Source organism: Agelaius tricolor, unplaced genomic scaffold (genome assembly GCF_023055355.1).
Source record: "Agelaius tricolor isolate 1412-34295 unplaced genomic scaffold, bAgeTri1.0.p SCAF_16, whole genome shotgun sequence".
NCBI classification, from domain to species: Eukaryota; Metazoa; Chordata; class Aves; order Passeriformes; family Icteridae; genus Agelaius; species Agelaius tricolor.
In genome coordinates this window covers 15031550-15049244 of record NW_027269276.1, presented here as the reverse complement: position 1 = coordinate 15049244, position 17695 = coordinate 15031550, and the positions used below count along the sequence as shown (strand labels likewise).

At 42.2% G+C, this 17695-nt stretch overlaps 2 protein-coding genes across 12 annotated transcripts in view; one reads left to right on the top strand and one right to left on the bottom strand.

Annotated features, from left to right (window-relative positions):
* APBA2 (amyloid beta precursor protein binding family A member 2) overlaps nt 1-12192 on the top strand; it is an 83488-nt gene extending 71296 nt beyond the window's left edge. For all 5 annotated transcript variants that reach the window (XM_071441693.1, XM_071441696.1, XM_071441692.1 and 2 more), the window contains 5 exons: nt 1758-1937; nt 2983-3195; nt 3989-4108; nt 9308-9448; nt 10925-12192. In XM_071441693.1, the coding sequence (XP_071297794.1) occupies nt 1758-1937; nt 2983-3195; nt 3989-4108; nt 9308-9448; nt 10925-10996 (726 nt within the window). In that variant the 3' untranslated portion in view covers nt 10997-12192. The remainder of the gene's footprint in view (nt 1-1757; nt 1938-2982; nt 3196-3988; nt 4109-9307; nt 9449-10924) is intronic.
* A 1073-nt stretch (nt 12193-13265) lies between these two features.
* Nucleotides 13266-17695, bottom strand: part of ENTREP2 (endosomal transmembrane epsin interactor 2) — a 91383-nt gene continuing 86953 nt past the window's right edge. For 6 of the 7 annotated variants that reach the window (XM_071441685.1, XM_071441687.1, XM_071441689.1 and 3 more), the window contains 4 exons: nt 16914-16988; nt 15905-16233; nt 15222-15449; nt 13266-13722 (listed from right to left, as the gene is read on the bottom strand). In XM_071441685.1, coding sequence (XP_071297786.1) covers nt 15258-15449; nt 15905-16233; nt 16914-16988 — 596 coding nt within the window. In that variant the 3' untranslated portion in view covers nt 13266-13722; nt 15222-15257. The remainder of the gene's footprint in view (nt 13723-15221; nt 15450-15904; nt 16234-16913; nt 16989-17695) is intronic. The other variant, XM_071441691.1, reaches the window with a different exon arrangement.

Sequence of the window (17695 nt, the reverse complement as noted above, 5' to 3'; positions counted from 1 at the left end):
AGAGTTCTAGACTGGGGTTGTTCTGAGACCCAGTTAGCTCAGCTCTGTCACAGCTTTGCTTGGATAACCTTTTCAAGCAACTTAATTACATTATCTCTAAATTGTGCATAATGCTTTCGTAAACATTCATAAGACCTCAGAGATAGAGATGAAATTAAGATGTAAGAACTGGCTGTTACTGGCAGCAATAGAATAGAGCATGACATCTGGAGATGTTGGCTTTGGGAAGGTAGAATGAAGGCAAAAGCAGAGGATGAACTACAGAGAAAGCAGTGGCAATGGAGATCAGGAGGACTCAGTAATGAGTGATGAACTTTAATAATGGAATGATATGAAAATGTCCTGAGTGACTTCTGCACTCCCATACTGCCCAGGTCAGTGGTCGTAGCACCAAGCCTGACCCAGCTCAGGAAGCATTTGGACAATGCTCTCAGGCACACAGGGTGGAATTTTGGGCATGTCCTGTGCAGGCCTAGGAGTTGGACTTGATCCTGATGGGTCCCTTCCAGCTCAGCGTATTGTATGATTCTGTATAAACCTCTAGGTATAGAGCAAAGACTTGTAAATATGCTTTAAAATTTGAAGAAACAATTTGTGACTGACGTCCTTGATTTTCTAGTCATTTCCAGTCAAGCAGATTGGTGCTTTTGTGTACAGCAGCACAAATGAAATACAGAAACAACCTTTTAGCATCAAAGAAAACACTTGATCAGTAGATTGTAAAAAGATACAGATTTATAATGGCCAGAAAAGCCCATGCATTTGAAATGCATTTAAAAGCTCCTGACTGACTAAGAAGCTGTGTTGCATTTCCAGAATACAAGTTTGGTTAGTAATATTTTTAGGGCATGTAAGGTGCAATTAATGTCTCATATCATCAGGAGTTAGTCATATGCCCCAATGACCACACAAGTGATGATCCAAAAATATACAAAATTCAACATGGCATTCTCCTATGAGCTGCAGTAAACCCAGAATAAGAAAAACATAATTCAAGTGTAGAAAAAGTGACTACATATTCCTTTTACTGATCTCTGTGTTTCTCTGTGTTCCCTTGCCATCTAGTGGAATGTGCAGATAAGTGCTCCAAAATTTAAGAAAGACAGGGGCTTTTGAATGGGTGTTCTCAACATTAGCAAGCTTTAGTGGTGGCTCTGGCTGCACTCCTGAAATGCTCCCTGACGTTGCCAGTCGAGGTGTTAGTGGGAACACTGTCCTGGATGTGCAGTGGGTAAGCAGGGGTATCCCTGGGTCTGGCAGTGTGGGACAGGCACTGTGGCACTCACAGGGAGCAGGTGGCTGTGTTGGAGCAGTGCTTTCAATCCTGGAGAGGCAGGGGGAGGAGCAGGTGACCCCACAGCCAGAGCCATCAGGGTCTGTGCAGGCAGAGCACCCCTGCTGCCCTCAGCCCTGCAGGCAGCCTGTGCTCAGAGCAGGCTCAGAGTGGCTCCCTCCCACAGCTCTGCTCCAGGCTGGGCTGCAGCCAGGCCTCTGCAGTGCCCACTGCCCACTGCAGGGTACTGAGCAGGGCAGGGCAGCAGGGGGTTTAATGGAGTTTGCAATTTGATTTTGGATGGGATGGGTTCTTTCTGTACAACAGACCTTAAAGTGACTTTATATCCATGCTAATGCAGAAACTGTGCAGGATCCTTATTTTGATTCTGTCTTAAAATCCAATCCCTCTCCTGGTTTCTTGTGGTTTCATTGCTAAACTGTTGATTTGTCCTTTCTCTGAGCTGCTTTTTTCTACATTTTAGGCACAGCTCATAGCTCAGTCAATTGGTCAGGCTTTCAGTGTGGCCTACCAAGAGTTTTTAAGAGCCAATGGAATTAACCCAGAGGATCTCAGTCAGAAAGAATACAGTGACATCATCAATACCCAAGAGATGTACAATGATGATCTCATACACTTCTCCAATTCAGAGAACTGCAAAGAGGTAAACTAGTTTTGGATTTTCATTTCAGATTGATCAACTTTTTTCACAGTAAAGAAATATTCTCAAAAATATTTTTTTTTGCATTTTAAAATGATGTTACAATTTCAAGATGTGTCCTTCGTCAGTCCTATGTACTAAAACCAGCTTTGTGGGTTATTAGGATTTCTTGTTTTCATGTTCAGGGTCTTTCTGTTTCCATTGATCAGAACAGTAATAAAGTGCATTTACATCTGAGCTAGATAAGCTCTGTGCTATTCACAGTACAAATGTAAGGTGATTTTATGTTTCACCTGAGTACTGACACAGAAAGAGCTGGCAGAGTTGTGGCTTTCTGCAATAGATAACCTCAGCAGAAGTCAGCTGCCATCAGCATTCCCTGTCCTTCCCCATTGGAGAGAAAATAATTCCCTGTATTTGCTTCAAGAGCTTGTTCTCTACTTAAACTCTTGCTCCACTTTCTAGGTGTTAGCTGTGCTGTGGTTACTGACAGCTCAGGAGAAGGCATCTTTTACAGTACAGTTCATGTTCCCTTACATGAACATGCTAGGCACAAGTATATTCAATAATTAACAATATTAATAACAATAATAATGTTAATAATCATTAAGAGATCCTTGCCTGAAAAGAAGGACAGACAAGCCCTGAGATCAAGAGAACCTGAGCAGTGCTGGCAGGAGTGGAGCTGAACAAAGCCTGGCTGGGGGGCACTGCCTTAGCCACAAAATGTTACAGCCTCCCCCTCTGGTTCCACAGACAGAAACCTCCTTAGCATTGATTCCCTTGGCTTCCAGTTCCACCACTTCCTACAGAGTCAACCATGTGTGAGTGCTTTGCTTATTAAACCTCTATGACCTTCAACAAACAAGTGCCCCTGAAAAGAAACAGCTGTGTGTTCCACAGTTAACACTGAAGTCCTGAAGTACCTGATGGCAGAGAACAGAATTTGGTTTGTGATTTGTAGGTGTTATTTGGGAACAAGTGAGATACTCATGATCAAAGTCAGACAAATCAAAGCAAAAAAAATGTTTTTCCTTTTTAATTGCAGCTCCAGCTAGAAAAACAGAAGGGAGAAATTCTTGGGGTGGTGATTGTGGAATCTGGATGGGGATCCATTCTACCCACGGTTATCCTGGCCAACATGATGAATGGAGGCCCTGCAGCACGTTCAGGAAAACTGAGCATTGGAGACCAAATTATGTCCATTAATGGTACCAGTTTAGTTGGTCTACCTCTTGCAACATGCCAAGGGATCATAAAGGTACCCCAGACTTACAACTCTATGCTGTAGATTGTAGGACAACACAGGTGTAATCTTCTGACAAGTGATCCTGTAGATTTCCAGCAGATACAATTTTTCATATCACTGCAAAAAACCCAGTAATCTGTCATTAACAAAAAGCAGAAATAGAGATTCAGGAGTGATAATGCACAGAAATTTAGGGCTGGAAAACATGTTGCAGTTTTGTTACTGGGCTGTAACAAATGAGGCCATGTCTGTAAAACTTGCCTAAATTAAGTTACTCAGCTGTCTTCAAAGTTTTAAACTTCCTCACAGCCTCCAGCATAAAATAAGATTAAAATCTCCTATGCATTTTTGGGTTCCATGCAGATAAAATGGATGGAGGCTGGAAGACTGCAGGACAGATCAAGTGAGCAGATGAAGAATCTGCAGACATGATGGAATCCCAGAATGCATTATCTTTAGTCATGGAAACTAAATCTGATGTCTGTGCAGATCTACCAAGAGCAGCAGAAGCAGGAGATTAATTAGCCAGATGCTGGAAAAGAGCAAGCAGTAGTCAGTTTCGGGTTTTATTGGAAGATTTGTTTAAATTTCTGTAGTAATTACAGGCAAAATTGTAATATTTTGTTGAGCCAAATATCTTGGGAAATAAATAAGAGAAATGTATCTCTAAGTTAACAATCAATTTCTGTTAACTCTCACTGATCTTTCTCAGATCAGCTGCTTAATGCTCTTGCAATTAGGAAATCACAGATGAGGGCTCAGTAAGATTCATTTCAGAAATATTGACTTTTGGAATATCTTACAGGGACTCAAGAATCAGACACAAGTCAAACTGAACATTGTCAGCTGTCCTCCTGTTACTACTGTCCTCATAAAACGACCAGACCTAAAATACCAGCTGGGCTTCAGTGTACAGAATGGAATTGTAAGTTTCTGTGACGATTGTTTTGGGCTTTTTCCCTTTACTTTTTTGTCTTTTCTTTTTCAAAAAACATATGGAAGTGCTGAGAGAATCTTGCATGACCTCACTTTTTTGACTGTTTATTAAAACCTTACAGTCTCTAAGTAATATAATGCAAATGGATGACACTGGGAGAAATTCTTGAGGGATTTTCCTACATAATAAACAACAAGATTTATAGCCCAGATTATTTGGTGCAATAGCCTGATCATGTAAAACTGTCATTAGTGCCAGAGTTGCAAGGAAACATTATGCTGAAAAAGGTTTTTACAATTATAGCACTTCAATCTTAGATCTGATTCTGTTTCTCTTTTTAAAATTTCATTACACACTCACTAGGACTTTTAATTATTCTTCTGCTGTGCATAATTTATGTGGATCACATGGTAGAGGCGTGGGAATATAATTGTGACCTCCTGTTATTGAAACTAAACTCCTATAAAAGCTAACCTCTCATTACAAAGTAATTGTATAGGCTGTGGCCCAGGTACCCCTCCTCTGTGTGCTGCAGCTTCCCTGCAATAGCAGCAGCAAAGAGGAGAACAAATGTGGCAGTGAACGCTTACCCCAGGCAGCTCAGGGTCCTCCTCTCTCAGTTCTTCCTTCCCAAGCCATTCTCTGAGACCTTTCCAGAGCAAACTCCCCACATAACTAACCCAGGTAGTCTCTGTCCCTTCTGGGGGCTGCCACTAGCATTAGGGACTCACTGTAGTGCAGGACCATCAGCATTTCCTCTTCCTCCAGTCTAGGAAAAAAAATAATCAGGCTGCTCACAGAGAAAACCACATCACAAAGGCTGTGGGCTCTGCCCCCCCTGTTCTGTGAAATGCATTGATTGGAGTTGCCAGATCTTTGTTTTTTACCCTTTGAGAGCTGGAAAAGGAGCAGGTAACTGTAAGATGTGGTGCATGTGCCTTCCTGCACTTCAGATGGCTCAGGAGTGGGTTTGCAGCTCTCCTGGCCATCTCTCAGTTACTACTCCACCAAGTTTAAAATGCTCCTGCCTAAGATCACATATAAAGGACACTGCTGCACCCCTGGTCCAGCTGGATGCACTCTAAAGTGGTTCCTACCCCAGGATCTGCTCTCACCTGATCTCACAGAGGGTGCCCTCTTTAGGGCACTGATCTCATTCCTTACTGCTCACCCTTGTAAATCTCGTATGTTCCACTGGTGCCATGACCAAACAAGGGAATATATTTATATACCTGTAAGCATCACTGTATGTGATTATCAAGTTTTCAGGAGCCCATTCACAGCTTTGGTGGGGGTGGGATCAGGGCTGGGGAAATGGATCAGGCCAAGGTGGATTAGGAGCATCCCATGCCCTTCCATGGACAGCGAGTCTGTGTGACAATCTATTCATCTTGTCCCTGCTAATCATCTCCTACATGATTGGAGCCTCAGTTCAGTAAATCCTGCAGGCTCTGCTTGTTTCTGTCACAGTGTGCTCCCTCCATCTACTGGCCATTTGTCACCATACTGATAGATCATCATTCCTTCCACTTAAATGAACAACATTCAAATGACATCAAATGTAAAGTTCACCAAGTGCAGCAAAAAATCCTTTTCATATAGGAAAAAAAAAAGCCTTGCAGAGCATTTCATTTATGAAAAGCCTGTTTGAATATGAAAGCCAGTGAACAAAAAGATGAGAGTAACATCTTTTGTTAGGCTGCTATGGAGACAAACCTCTGGGCCTGGAAAATCCTTTCCTCTGAAAAACTCTTTCAACATTTGAAAATAAAACTATAAAATATATCTCTCTGGTAGTTTGACACTCTACTCTTTAAAAGTACTTTTGTAATTGCCAGCAATTGTTACAAATTATGATTGGATCCAGAAGTAATATTGTTATTCTTTGTTGGCTCAGCATTAGCACAGCAAAGAAATAAATGGCTTGTCAGAACAGATATAATTAAATGTCTCTTTCTGGTAGGCCATTACCTCATTATCCATGCAGCTGGGATTTATTTCTGTGCCTCCCCTGATAGCAGCCTTGCAGTGGTTCCCTTTCACCCTGCCTATCTCATCTGTGCAGGATGCACAGCCATTAGAGTGGGAATAGCCCATAAACACACAGAAATCCCATCTGAGCTGGCTTTGCCTGCACAGGGTGTCAGGCAGATGCAGATGCAGACACTGCACTGCTGCAGCTGAAAAAGGATGTTGTGCACACACACATAACAACCATGAGTGTTGTGTGATGGGGGGCTGAGCATTAGATGACCTGTCAGGCACTTTCTGAAAGTCCTTATGCTACAGTTCTTTTAAAATTACATTATTTAAATACAAATGGTCCTTATGTATCACATTATTGTCTTCTAGATTTGGTCCTTGTATATAACTTCTTGTTTTCTTCATTGTGAAAAAAAAAAAATCTGTGAATTACCAGTTATATTCTCACTGCTGATAAAACACCACTTCTCAGTCTAGATCTCACTTTCTCTGAGAACTCTGTCTACCCTGTCCCTAGCCTAGCACAAGCTATCTAAAAACACAGTAAAACTTTATAGAACATCTTATTCTTTCTTCCCTGCATTTGTTTACTGTCATTTAGAAAAAAAATTACAGGGTTTCAACAGTGTAATATAAAAGTGAGATGAGGAGAAATCTTGTTTTAATAGGTTATTAAAGGTTATTATTAAGGCATTTACACAGAATAACATTTGTCTGGCACTATTTTATCCTAATGCTTTGCTACTCTATGGGCAGTTGCAATAAAACTGATTGTGAAGCTACTGAAGTTTCACATCTGATGTGCTGCAGCTGGTCTAAGGCATTGCAAACCTGTCACAGCTGAGTGGATTGAACCAGTGTGGTTTACACCTTTTTTTTTCCTTCTTTGCCATTCAGTTTACAGAGTCAAGAGAATATAGACTCTTGCTTACAAGAAGCAGATGTGTCTTGCTTTATCTAATATTATAGCTGTTGCCATGTTCAACAAATACAAGTTAAAGAGTCCTGGCTGAATAAAATCATATTTACTTAAAGGTATTGCTCAGTTTAAACTCACCAGCTTCAGCTGTCATAGCTCCACTGGCTGGAGAATAAAACTCTTAAGGCTGATTTGAGTCAGCCCTTGCAAATACAGGAGTCACTAAATGTGTGCTGTAAATGCAGAATATTTTTTTCTCTGTGTGTTCTGTCCCTGGCTTAGCAGGGTCTGGAAGTCTGGGCAGAGCCACTCAGCCTCTGTCTGCTTCTCTTTCTACCTCATTAAAACACTTAATGCTCACAAAAGGAAGCTGCCTGCCTCCCCTGGAGAGGGATTCCTGAATGAAGAGACCACTTTCTATGTCTGGGGCTGTTAGAAAGAAAAAACTGGCTGATGGTATTAAAAGTGCTAAAAGTGCTTTGAGAGCCAAGCAGGGAAAAGGGCTCTGGATAGATATGCAAGCCATTATCTTTTCCTTTATGCCAGTGGGGTGAGGGATCACATTTCCATTTGCTCTAAAAGCTTGCATTTCAGCTGTACTGTCTCTCTATTTTCTTGTACACCACGAAAAATATATTTACAGGGGTTTTTTTGGTACATGCTGCTTTTTGTCCTTTCTGATTTCTGCTCCCCAACAGCAAGGAGCAAACTTACTCTAACAGTGAGTTGAATTGAGAAGCTTTCTGTAAAAGAGATCTGTGTAGTAGAGTTTATCTTGTGAGCTGTGTGATTAAAAGGTGGACAACCTGCAAAAAAATACATTGTATGTGACTGAAATTCAAGACCCAATTCTGTGAAGTGAGAGTGCTTCTTTCCATTGAAGCCCACCAGAAATACTTTAAAGACTACAGGAGGTAACACGGCCACTGGAGAGAGCATGGTGGAAGATAAATCTCACTGCAGGAGGAATGTGTTGGGTTTTTGGTTGTGTTTTGTTTTGTTTTGTTTTCTGCAGGCTGAGAAAGGCAAAGCAAAGAATATAATATATTTTTTATAAGCACAGAATAACAATATATTCTCACTCCTCAAATCAAACAGTCTGAACTAAAAGTGAGAAGGGATTTCTTTTTTTATAGCATTGTTATTTGTGGAGAGGAGTTTAAAGGAAGAAGGAAGGTGCTAGTGCCATCCAGGAAAACATTCCAGTCAACCACAAACAATGTTTTGCCTTCAACACGTTCCAGACTGGCCACATCCCCAAATACTGCACTTTTGAATTAGATAACAAACTCACTGGGGCACAAGCCCATCTGACCATACTTGTATTTAGCTCTGAACCAACGACCAGATCACAGCAAATAATGATTCTTGGCATATCATTCTAACCATTGACAGTAAGTGCACAAACAGGCATCAGCTGATGGCCAGCACTCTTTTCTTTTCTTTTCCTCCAAGAACTGGTTTTTCTCAGTAAACAAAAGGTAAATCCCAGCACTGATAAAGTCTGCTTAGCTCCAGAGATTGGAGCTGTGCATTATCTGCCTTGTGTGATTCATGGACTTAGTCATTTGAAATAATTTGCCAGCAATTTCTATGTAATGCACAGCAGTCTAGTCTGCCAGGGTGGATCCCCTGGCAGCATAGATACTGTTGCTAAGGAGGAAACATTCTCAACTCCACACCAGATTGAAATTTCTCTTTCTGCATGCGCTCTATGCATGTTGCAACCTCAGAATACTTTAGGTAGCAATGTTTGCTGGATGTAGTTCTTCTTGTAGAATTATTACCCAATTGTAGAGGTCATAACATTCAGAACTTGTGCCAAATTCTTTACTGGAACCTCAGCTGCCAGTTAAAGAAGAATGGCCTAACTTGCCTCCTCCATCCTGAGCTCCCTGTGGCCAGCAGCACTGACCAGTGTAGAGGGAAGCTGTGACCCTGGAGAGCAGAGCTCCCTCCTCTCCTGCAGGGGCACAGGATGTTGTGTCCCAGCAGTGCATCAATCTCTCTTCCCCTGTCTCCACTTTTGTATGGCTACAACCTGCATCACTGTGAAAGGTGTTTTTATGTTCCCAGTCAGAGACTGAAAATGCAAATTATAACAGGCAGAAATCTCAAAAAAACCCTCCCTCTAACAAACCACTAAAGTAACATTGAAAAACTCATTGATTAATACTTTCAACAAGCATCTTCTGGAATCTTGACAGTGTCACTCCTCATTAAATCCAGTAAGGGCTGCATGATGATATTTCTAAGCCTCAGTAAGCGTTGCTTTCTCCTGGCAGATTTGCAGCTTGATGCGAGGTGGAATAGCAGAGAGGGGCGGGGTGAGAGTGGGACACCGCATCATCGAGATCAACGGGCAGAGCGTCGTGGCGACCGCTCACGAGAAGATCGTGCAAGCATTGTCCAACTCGGTGGGAGAGGTAAGGGAACAAAGCCTTTACCAAGCAAGTAAAATAGTGGAAAGAATGTATGGTTCAGTGGAAAAGAGTGTCAACACAGCATTAAAATCACCAATTCAGTAAATTAAGTTTGGTACTAATAAGAAACAATTAACAGTTGGGTTTTTTTAACAATTAATGATGCACATTCACTGCATTTTTCCATTCATTTTTAAGAATTCCTGGCATAATTCTATACCTTCAACCTACTGTCTGAATTAAATCAAGTGATTAAAGGAAGAAACCACTCAGGGATATTGGCTGTGAAGATGTCTCTTATCACTACAGCATCTTCCATAGAAAATAATTACTATGTCTGAAAGATGCAAACTGATGTACATTGTAATAATTTAATTTCCAACTTACCTTGGAAGTAAGTTAAGACACCACTCTCCAGTACTTCTAGTGAGATCAGCAATGAATAAGCAAGATTGTCCAGTTTTTCCAAATCCCTCCTGAATTTAATGGTAGTCTAAATACAGAACCCTGGCCAGATCTCCCACTAGTTCCTCTGACAGAAATTAGAGACAGCTGGTTTCCTCCTAGAAAATGATACCTGACAAATCATAATAGAGTATGTGCACTGTCAGGAGCAAAGCTGTAAATTCCAACAGCCCCTCCATGGTCCCCCTTCACTGTGTAACTTCTCACCTATCACAGGAAAACAGCATGAAACTTTTCTTCTTTACAGTGTGAAGAGAAGATACCAAGGCAGCTGGTCAGGGTCTGTATTACCAGTCAGTAAAGTTTCCCTTTCTTCCTCTTGTGTTGTCCAGTAGATACTTAGGGCTGTAAGTCCAATTCTGGTGGAGACCTGATTACCTGAGCCTTGGACTCTGTCAGTCTGTGAAATCCTCTGGCACTGGAGCCCCAGGACTCCTTGAGGAGGAACTGAAGCACATTAGCCATAGGAGAAACTGTTCCACCAAACTCTTGATTGGCATTTGAACATCTGGTGGCAAAGTCCAAGTTCTGGGTTCAGAAAATCATACTGTAATTAGGTGAAAATATGAAATGACATTCCCACAGAGAGGAAGATAGAATACAAATCTAAGTTCCATTAATACCAGCACAGCAGAATGAATTTTCAGAGATATTTGTGCTACTTCTTATTTAAGGTCTGTAAATTTTACTGTAATTGGAGCAGAGTATATCAACAAAAAGTGTTTAGGTGGCTTTTAAAACTATATGATGTCACATCATGTAGTTAACATTAATAAATAATTAAAAAACAAAACAAAACTAAACAAAAAACCCCAAACCACATGAAAAAAAAAGCAAAGACAGCAAACCAGCATCCTAAAACCAGAAAACTTTGAACTAGAAACACTAGGAAAAAAAAATCTATAAAAGCCAGGACAAAAAATGCACTTTGACCACAGGGAGACACAGATGGGGCCTTCTGGATTATTTTAACCTAGTACCAGCTCTACTAATGTCTGTGTAATCAATTGACAGATTCACATGAAGACTATGCCAGCTGCCATGTTCAGGCTCCTAACAGGTCAAGAGACCCCCCTGTACATCTAACATCTTCCATCCAAGCTGAAGCTGTCCTAACTGAAGAGAATTTTGTATTTTGTATGAATGAAAGGCTTGGAAGCTGACCTGAGGACTCCAGAACAAGGAACAGACAGGTGTCTCTGCCTTTTCTCTCCTTCCTTTCTATTTCTTTGACAAAAAGTGTTCAGAAGGATGGTCAAGGACAATAATCACTGACAAAAATCTTTGTAAACATTTAAGTATTTTGAACATCTTCTAAACTCTTTTCTCATAGAACTTAAACCATATTTATTTGTAACCTTTATGTGGAGTGATGTATGTCTGTCTTGTTTGATAACACAGTGAATGTGAATATTTGATGAATGAGACTGCAGGAGAAGGCAAAGAGAAGCAATTAGAGAAAGTTCTGGCTGCCTCAAGTTAAAAAAAAAATCCCAGTCCCATAAAGTAGTCCAATACTGATGACTTTGCATAATTTTAAAACTGGTGCTGAATTGATGGTATTTCAGTGGAAAGGAATGTGTGCAGTTCAAACTTTTAGACTCTACTGTAAAGAAAACCACTGTAGTACTTGGTATTGTTATGACAAGTGTAACCTGTTTGGCAAGGTGTGAACATAAACATGTAACAAGTGTTTCATATGCTAAATAAAGAATAATTGCCACAAGATTAAAATCAAAATATTTATTTAGATACATATTTATTTTTAATGCTTGTGATTTTTATGATTTAACAGAGTTGTTTCATGGATAACTTATTGCACAGGTTGTGTAATGTATGTGTTGGGCTGGGTTTTGTTTTTCTTTCATTTTTGCATATATTTTGCATATTACCTTTTTGTTCATAATAGCTCAAAATGGGAAAGCCATGCTTACCTGTTTCTGTCTTTTATAAAGCATTCTTATTCCTAAGGCAATGTGTTCTGAATGTAAATTGTTTTGACAAATAACCTAGCACCATCAGCAGTATTAGAATGTGTGTAGATAAAAAACCTAGTAGTAAAGTTGTATTCCTTATGAGATAAATGTTAATTGGTGTAACTTTGTCTATTTTTTTTTTCTTTTGGCCAAGGCCTTGAAGAAAATACACTGTGACTTAAGAAGCCTTACCATGCAGTAACTAAAGAGCTTTAGATGACTGTACTTCAAGGAGTAGTGTGTTGCATGCAACTGACCTTAGGAAAGAATTAACCTATCACTAATAAATCTGAAATAAGAAAGGAAGCTTGCTTATTTTGTTTGTCGTGTAACTTTACATAGTAAAAAATTCCAAGTAGAAGATCATTTAATTCTTCATCTAAGTGCAGTTGCAAAGGTCACAGATTTTTTTTTTAAGGAAATATTCTCTTGAATTAGGAATTTGTGTATCATTATGATCTTGAGAGTAGAAGCTTTCAATTAGCATACCTTGTTGCCACTGGATGTCACTGTAACTTCACATCAATACAGAAGCATGCTATAATTAAAATACATTAAAATGGATGAATCTGTAAAACTTAAACTACCCATCTTCAGCTACATTCCTTTGTGACCTTTTCACAGGGTGTCTGCCCAGCTCAGAGTGACACAAATGAAACCAGTATATGATTAAACCTCAAATGGAAACTAAGGCTACTGACAAGCACTGCTGCAAAAAAATTAAAATCCCGAAACATCAACCTGTGGTAGGTTCTTATGAGAACCTTCTCTTTAAGGCCTTTCCAATTTCCTCTGAAAGAGCCAGGATGAAGCTTGCACTGGAAGATGTTGCTGGCAGACCTGTGTTTATGCTGGTAATGAAATCAGTGTCAATATTTACTTTTTGATATTTTTTTAAAGATCAATGTTAAATAAATCATAAACACAGCAGAACCACAATAACATGTTTTAGTAATAAAATTGTCAAAACTATGAATTGGAGTAACAATTCTTTTTGAAAATATTCAAGGCTTGGCTAGATAAAAATTCTTTTAACTTCCAATCAGTTGCTGTTGGTAAAAAGTTTGTGAAAAATGCAGAATTTCAGTCTTCTTCCCTAATGCATCTTTTGGTCACACACTTGAGGGGGTTTACCATCAGCTCTTGGTCACACACTACTTGCAGGACTGAAGTGGTGAACATTCAGAACAGAGCAGGAATAAACCACACTGCAGCCAGTACTGCAGCTTAAAGGGCAGCCCTGGGAGGGGGAGCAGTGTTAATTGGACAGATCAGTTAGTCTGGAATGACAGACACTGGAAGAATGGATTAGAAGGGCACTGTGTATGTGTATAAATCACCTTTATGTTTGTATCCAAATCAGTGTTGAAAAGGCAAAGTCCAGAAATATTTTTTTATTAAAACACTGACGATAGTTAAAACACTTTGAGGTACATTAAATAAATACAACTTTTAAGTTGTACAGCCAGTCTCTGGTGGGTTTGCAATGGTTTTCAAGAAATGCTGGGCAGCATCAGTAGCATTTCTATAAGTACAGTGAAATAAATGCATTTCTGGTTGGGAAAACACTTGTTATGACTTTACTAATAAATCAATTAAAAGTTTGCAAAAATCAAGGCTGAAATTTACATTCAGAAAAACAGCCGTTCTCATCCTGCTGTGGGGAAAAAAGTGGAATTCCAAAGGAAGATACTTTTTCCTTTTAAAGTCATCCACTAGTTGTGTTTGTCCCAGTCCTGGTTTCTTCCACAGCTCTCAGCTGCCATGACATACCTGTGGACCCTCTCAGAGGATGCTTTCCCGGGGCACTCGGATCACAGGATGGTTTCCTGGGCACTCGGATCACAGGATGGTTTCCTGGGCACTCGGATCACAGGATGGTTTCCCGGGACACCCTGGTCACAGGATGGTTTCCTGGGACACCCCAGTCACAGGATGGTTTCCTGGGACACCCTGGTCACAGGATGGTTTCCCAGGACACCCCGATCACAGGATGGTTCCTGGCACACCCCGATCACAGGATGGTTTCCCGGGACACCCTGGTCACAGGATGGTTTCCTGGGGCACCCCGATCACAGGATGGTTTCTGGGGCACCCCGATCACAGGATGGTTTCCCAGGACACCCTGGTCACAGGATGGTTTCCCGGGACACCCCTATCACAGGATGGTTTCCCAGGACACCCCGGTCACAGGATGGTTTCCTGGGCACACCCCTATCACAGGATGGTTTCCTGGGGCACCCCGGTCACAGGATGGTTTCCTGGGACACCCCGGTCACAGGATGGTTTCCCGGGGCATCCCGATCACAGGATGGTTTCCTGGGCACACCCCGATCACAGGATGGTTTCTGGGGCACCCCGATCACGGGATGTTTCCCGGGACACCCCTGTCACAGGATGGTTTCCTGGGGCACCCCTATCACAGGATGGTTTCCCAGGACACCCCTATCACAGGATGGTTTCCCGGCACACCCCGATCACAGGATGGTTTCCCAGGACACCCCTATCACAGGATGGTTTCCCGGCACACCCCGGTCACAGGATGGTTTCTGGGGCACCCCGATCACAGGATGGTTTCCCAGGACACCCTGGTCACAGGATGGTTTCCCAGGACACCCCAATCACAGGATGGTTTCTGGGGCACCCCGATCACAGGATGGTTTCCCGGCACACCCCTATCACAGGATGGTTTCCTGGGACACCCCGATCACAGGATGGTTCCTGGCACACCCCGGTCACAGGATGGTTTCCTGGGCACACCCCGATCACAGGATGGTTTCCTGGGCACACCCCTATCACAGGATGGTTTCCTGGGCACACCCCTATCACAGAATGGTTTCCCAGGACACCCCGATCACAGGATGGTTTCCCGGCACACCCCGATCACAGGATGGTTTCCCGGGACACCCCTATCACAGGATGGTTTCCCGGCACACCCCGATCACAGGATGGTTTCTGGGGCACCCCGGTCACAGGATGGTTTCCCAGGACACCCCGATCACAGGATGGTTTCCAGGGCACCCCGATCACAGGATGGTTTCCCAGGACACCCCGATCACAGGATGGTTTCCCAGGACACCCCGATCACAGGATGGTTTCTGGGGCACCCCGGTCACAGGATGGTTTCTGGGGCACCCCGATCACAGGATGGTTTCCCAGGACACCCCGATCACAGGATGGTTTCCCAGGACACCCCGATCACAGGATGGTTTCCCGGCACACCCCGGTCACAGGATGGTTTCTGGGGCACCCCTATCACAGGATGGTTTCCCAGGACACCCCGATCACAGGATGGTTTCCCGGGACACCCCGGTCACAGGATGGTTTCCCGGCACACCCCTATCACAGGATGGTTTCCCAGGGCACCCCTATCACAGGATGGTTTCCCGGCACACCCCGATCAGGCTGTGCGGCCGCTCCCGCTCCAGGGCGCGGCTGAGCGGGGTCCGGCTGCGCGCCGGGGCCGCGGCGGAGCTCAGGGCGCCGCAGCTCCGCAGGTGCAGATCCCCCCCCTGCAGCCGCTTCCTGCAGCCGCCCGCGCCCTGCTGGGAGCTCGTCATCACCTGCGGGGAGAGGCAGGAGGGGAGGAGAAAAAGATGGGGAGAACGGGGTGAGAAAAGTTCTCGTTTAAAAGCTTCAGTCTCTGGATAATATTTCATTTAAGCCTGTCTAACATTTAATTTAAGCTGCATAACATTTCATTTAAGCTGGATAACATTTCATTTAAGCTAACACTGAAACTCTTCCAAAGGAGGTTCAGCCCTCCAGAACCCCTCCTGCTTCTGTCCTTGCAGCTGGTCAGGGCTCAGGACTGGGGACCTGGAAAGCACAGCCAGGCTCTCTGAACTGCAGTGTAAAATGTATCGCTGCCCAATAAATACAAATTATTTCTTAATAATGCCATGTAACTATAAAGAACTTCTGTAGGAATTGTCTGAAGAATTTAAACTGTACAAACATTCAAATAAGGTATTTGCCTATGGACACTGGACACACCTTTAGAACATCAGTGGCCTACCTGGTCTATGATATTGGCACTGAAGATGGCTTCTTCCATGTGTCTCTCATCAGATTTAATGACTGACCGTATGCTGTTCACTACGTGACGCACTTCTGGAGGGAGATTACAGTTTGAATGTTCCAAAAATTTTGCCACTAAAATTTTTGTGTCTTTATAGGCCTTAAGGTCCACTAAGGAGTGTGGCCGCTCTTTCGAGACTGTGTGAAAAGCCTTTGGCTTTAGGTGCAGATCAATTTTCCTTGTATCCCTCTGTTTTCCAGTTGGTAGAAAACTGCTCAAAGAATGCTGGCAAGCAGAGGCAGCCATATGAGAACCAGAGACAGGAACTAAAAAAGGGGGGGAAGAATATCTTTAAAGTAATAGTTTAAAAAAAGAAAAAGAGAAAAGAAAAAAAAAGGCAAAACAAATATTGTCACAAAGTTTCTACTTTGTCATAAAATGTCTGTTTTGGTTGAAGAGTAGCAAAAACATGCAGTCAAGGAAACAGTACAAAATGGGTAATTTTAACCAGGAGTAACCAGGAGTAATCAGGAGTAAGACCTTCCCATGGCCAAGAGGACTGCCTTGAGAACGAGTGGGTGGGTAATTAAAGGACTTCACAAACCAGACATTTTTGTTACCTCCACCTTTAAGGACTTCAGTTGACATTAATGCTAAGGAAAGCCATCAGCTACTCTGTCACATGCAACTCATACAGTTTTAGGCCCAGACCCTCACCCCAACTTTAAGACTAAAGTTCTGCCTATTTCTAGGCCTTGGAAATTACATGCAAGAGAGATTAGTGAGAAACACAGAGAAAGCAAAAATGCTGATCTAGACCAGGGGACCTAATTGACAGCATTTATCTTCATTCAGGTTCCATCAGCATTGTACACCATACATGTATGCTGTTAACTGGCTTTTCTGCCCCAGATTTTTCAAAGCTCATTTCTCTCTCAGAAGCTTTTCATTATTTTTAAAAGAAAATAAGGAAACCCATCCTCTGCTTTAGAAAACCAATTCTCACCTGTTTCTCCTGCAGCTGGAGATAATCCTGCACCTTGGCACTGCCTGCACACAGAAGTCCAGGCACAATTATCACCTTCAACCAAAGGCAGACAGAAAGAGCAAAGTCAACCCCTGCTGTCCTCTGTCTAAAGCAAGGAAAAATACACTGGAACCTTTTATTATCTCCTTTGTAGAATGAAACTACTCAGAAGAATTACTGCTTTCAAGATGTCCATTCATAAAGAGAAGCTACTACACCCAGAGATGCCTTATGAGTTGTTACACAGATACAAACAGGAAGACAGAGCTCATGTTTTATGGTTTTCTCTGTGATCTTAAATATTTCAGGCCTAAGTGCTGAAACTATGGCAAGCTCCCTATAGAGGCAGACCTCAGACCTTTTCTGTATTTCCTGGGTGGACAGAGTTTATACTGGAAAATGGGAAAAATGAGAAAGATGAATCCCTCTAATTTCTACAAACCCAGCATTTTTATTCAATATTTCTCCTCCTTTTAAAATATATTATCTTTATTTTCAGTACAAATGTAACACATCATTGTTTAAACGAATGGGTGGGTGAGCAGGGTGGTGCTTGACGAGCCAATCAATAACAAGTGGTTATGAAGCATCTACAGACAGCTTTGGATGCCATCTAATGACACTTTCTGGGATTCCAGCATGAGGATCAATGATGGTGAGATCACACTGTACAGTAACTACCACCTGCAGGCTTTTTCATTTCTGACAAGATGGAATAAATCCTCACATTTGCTTGTTAATCTGTTTCCAAGATTGAAAAT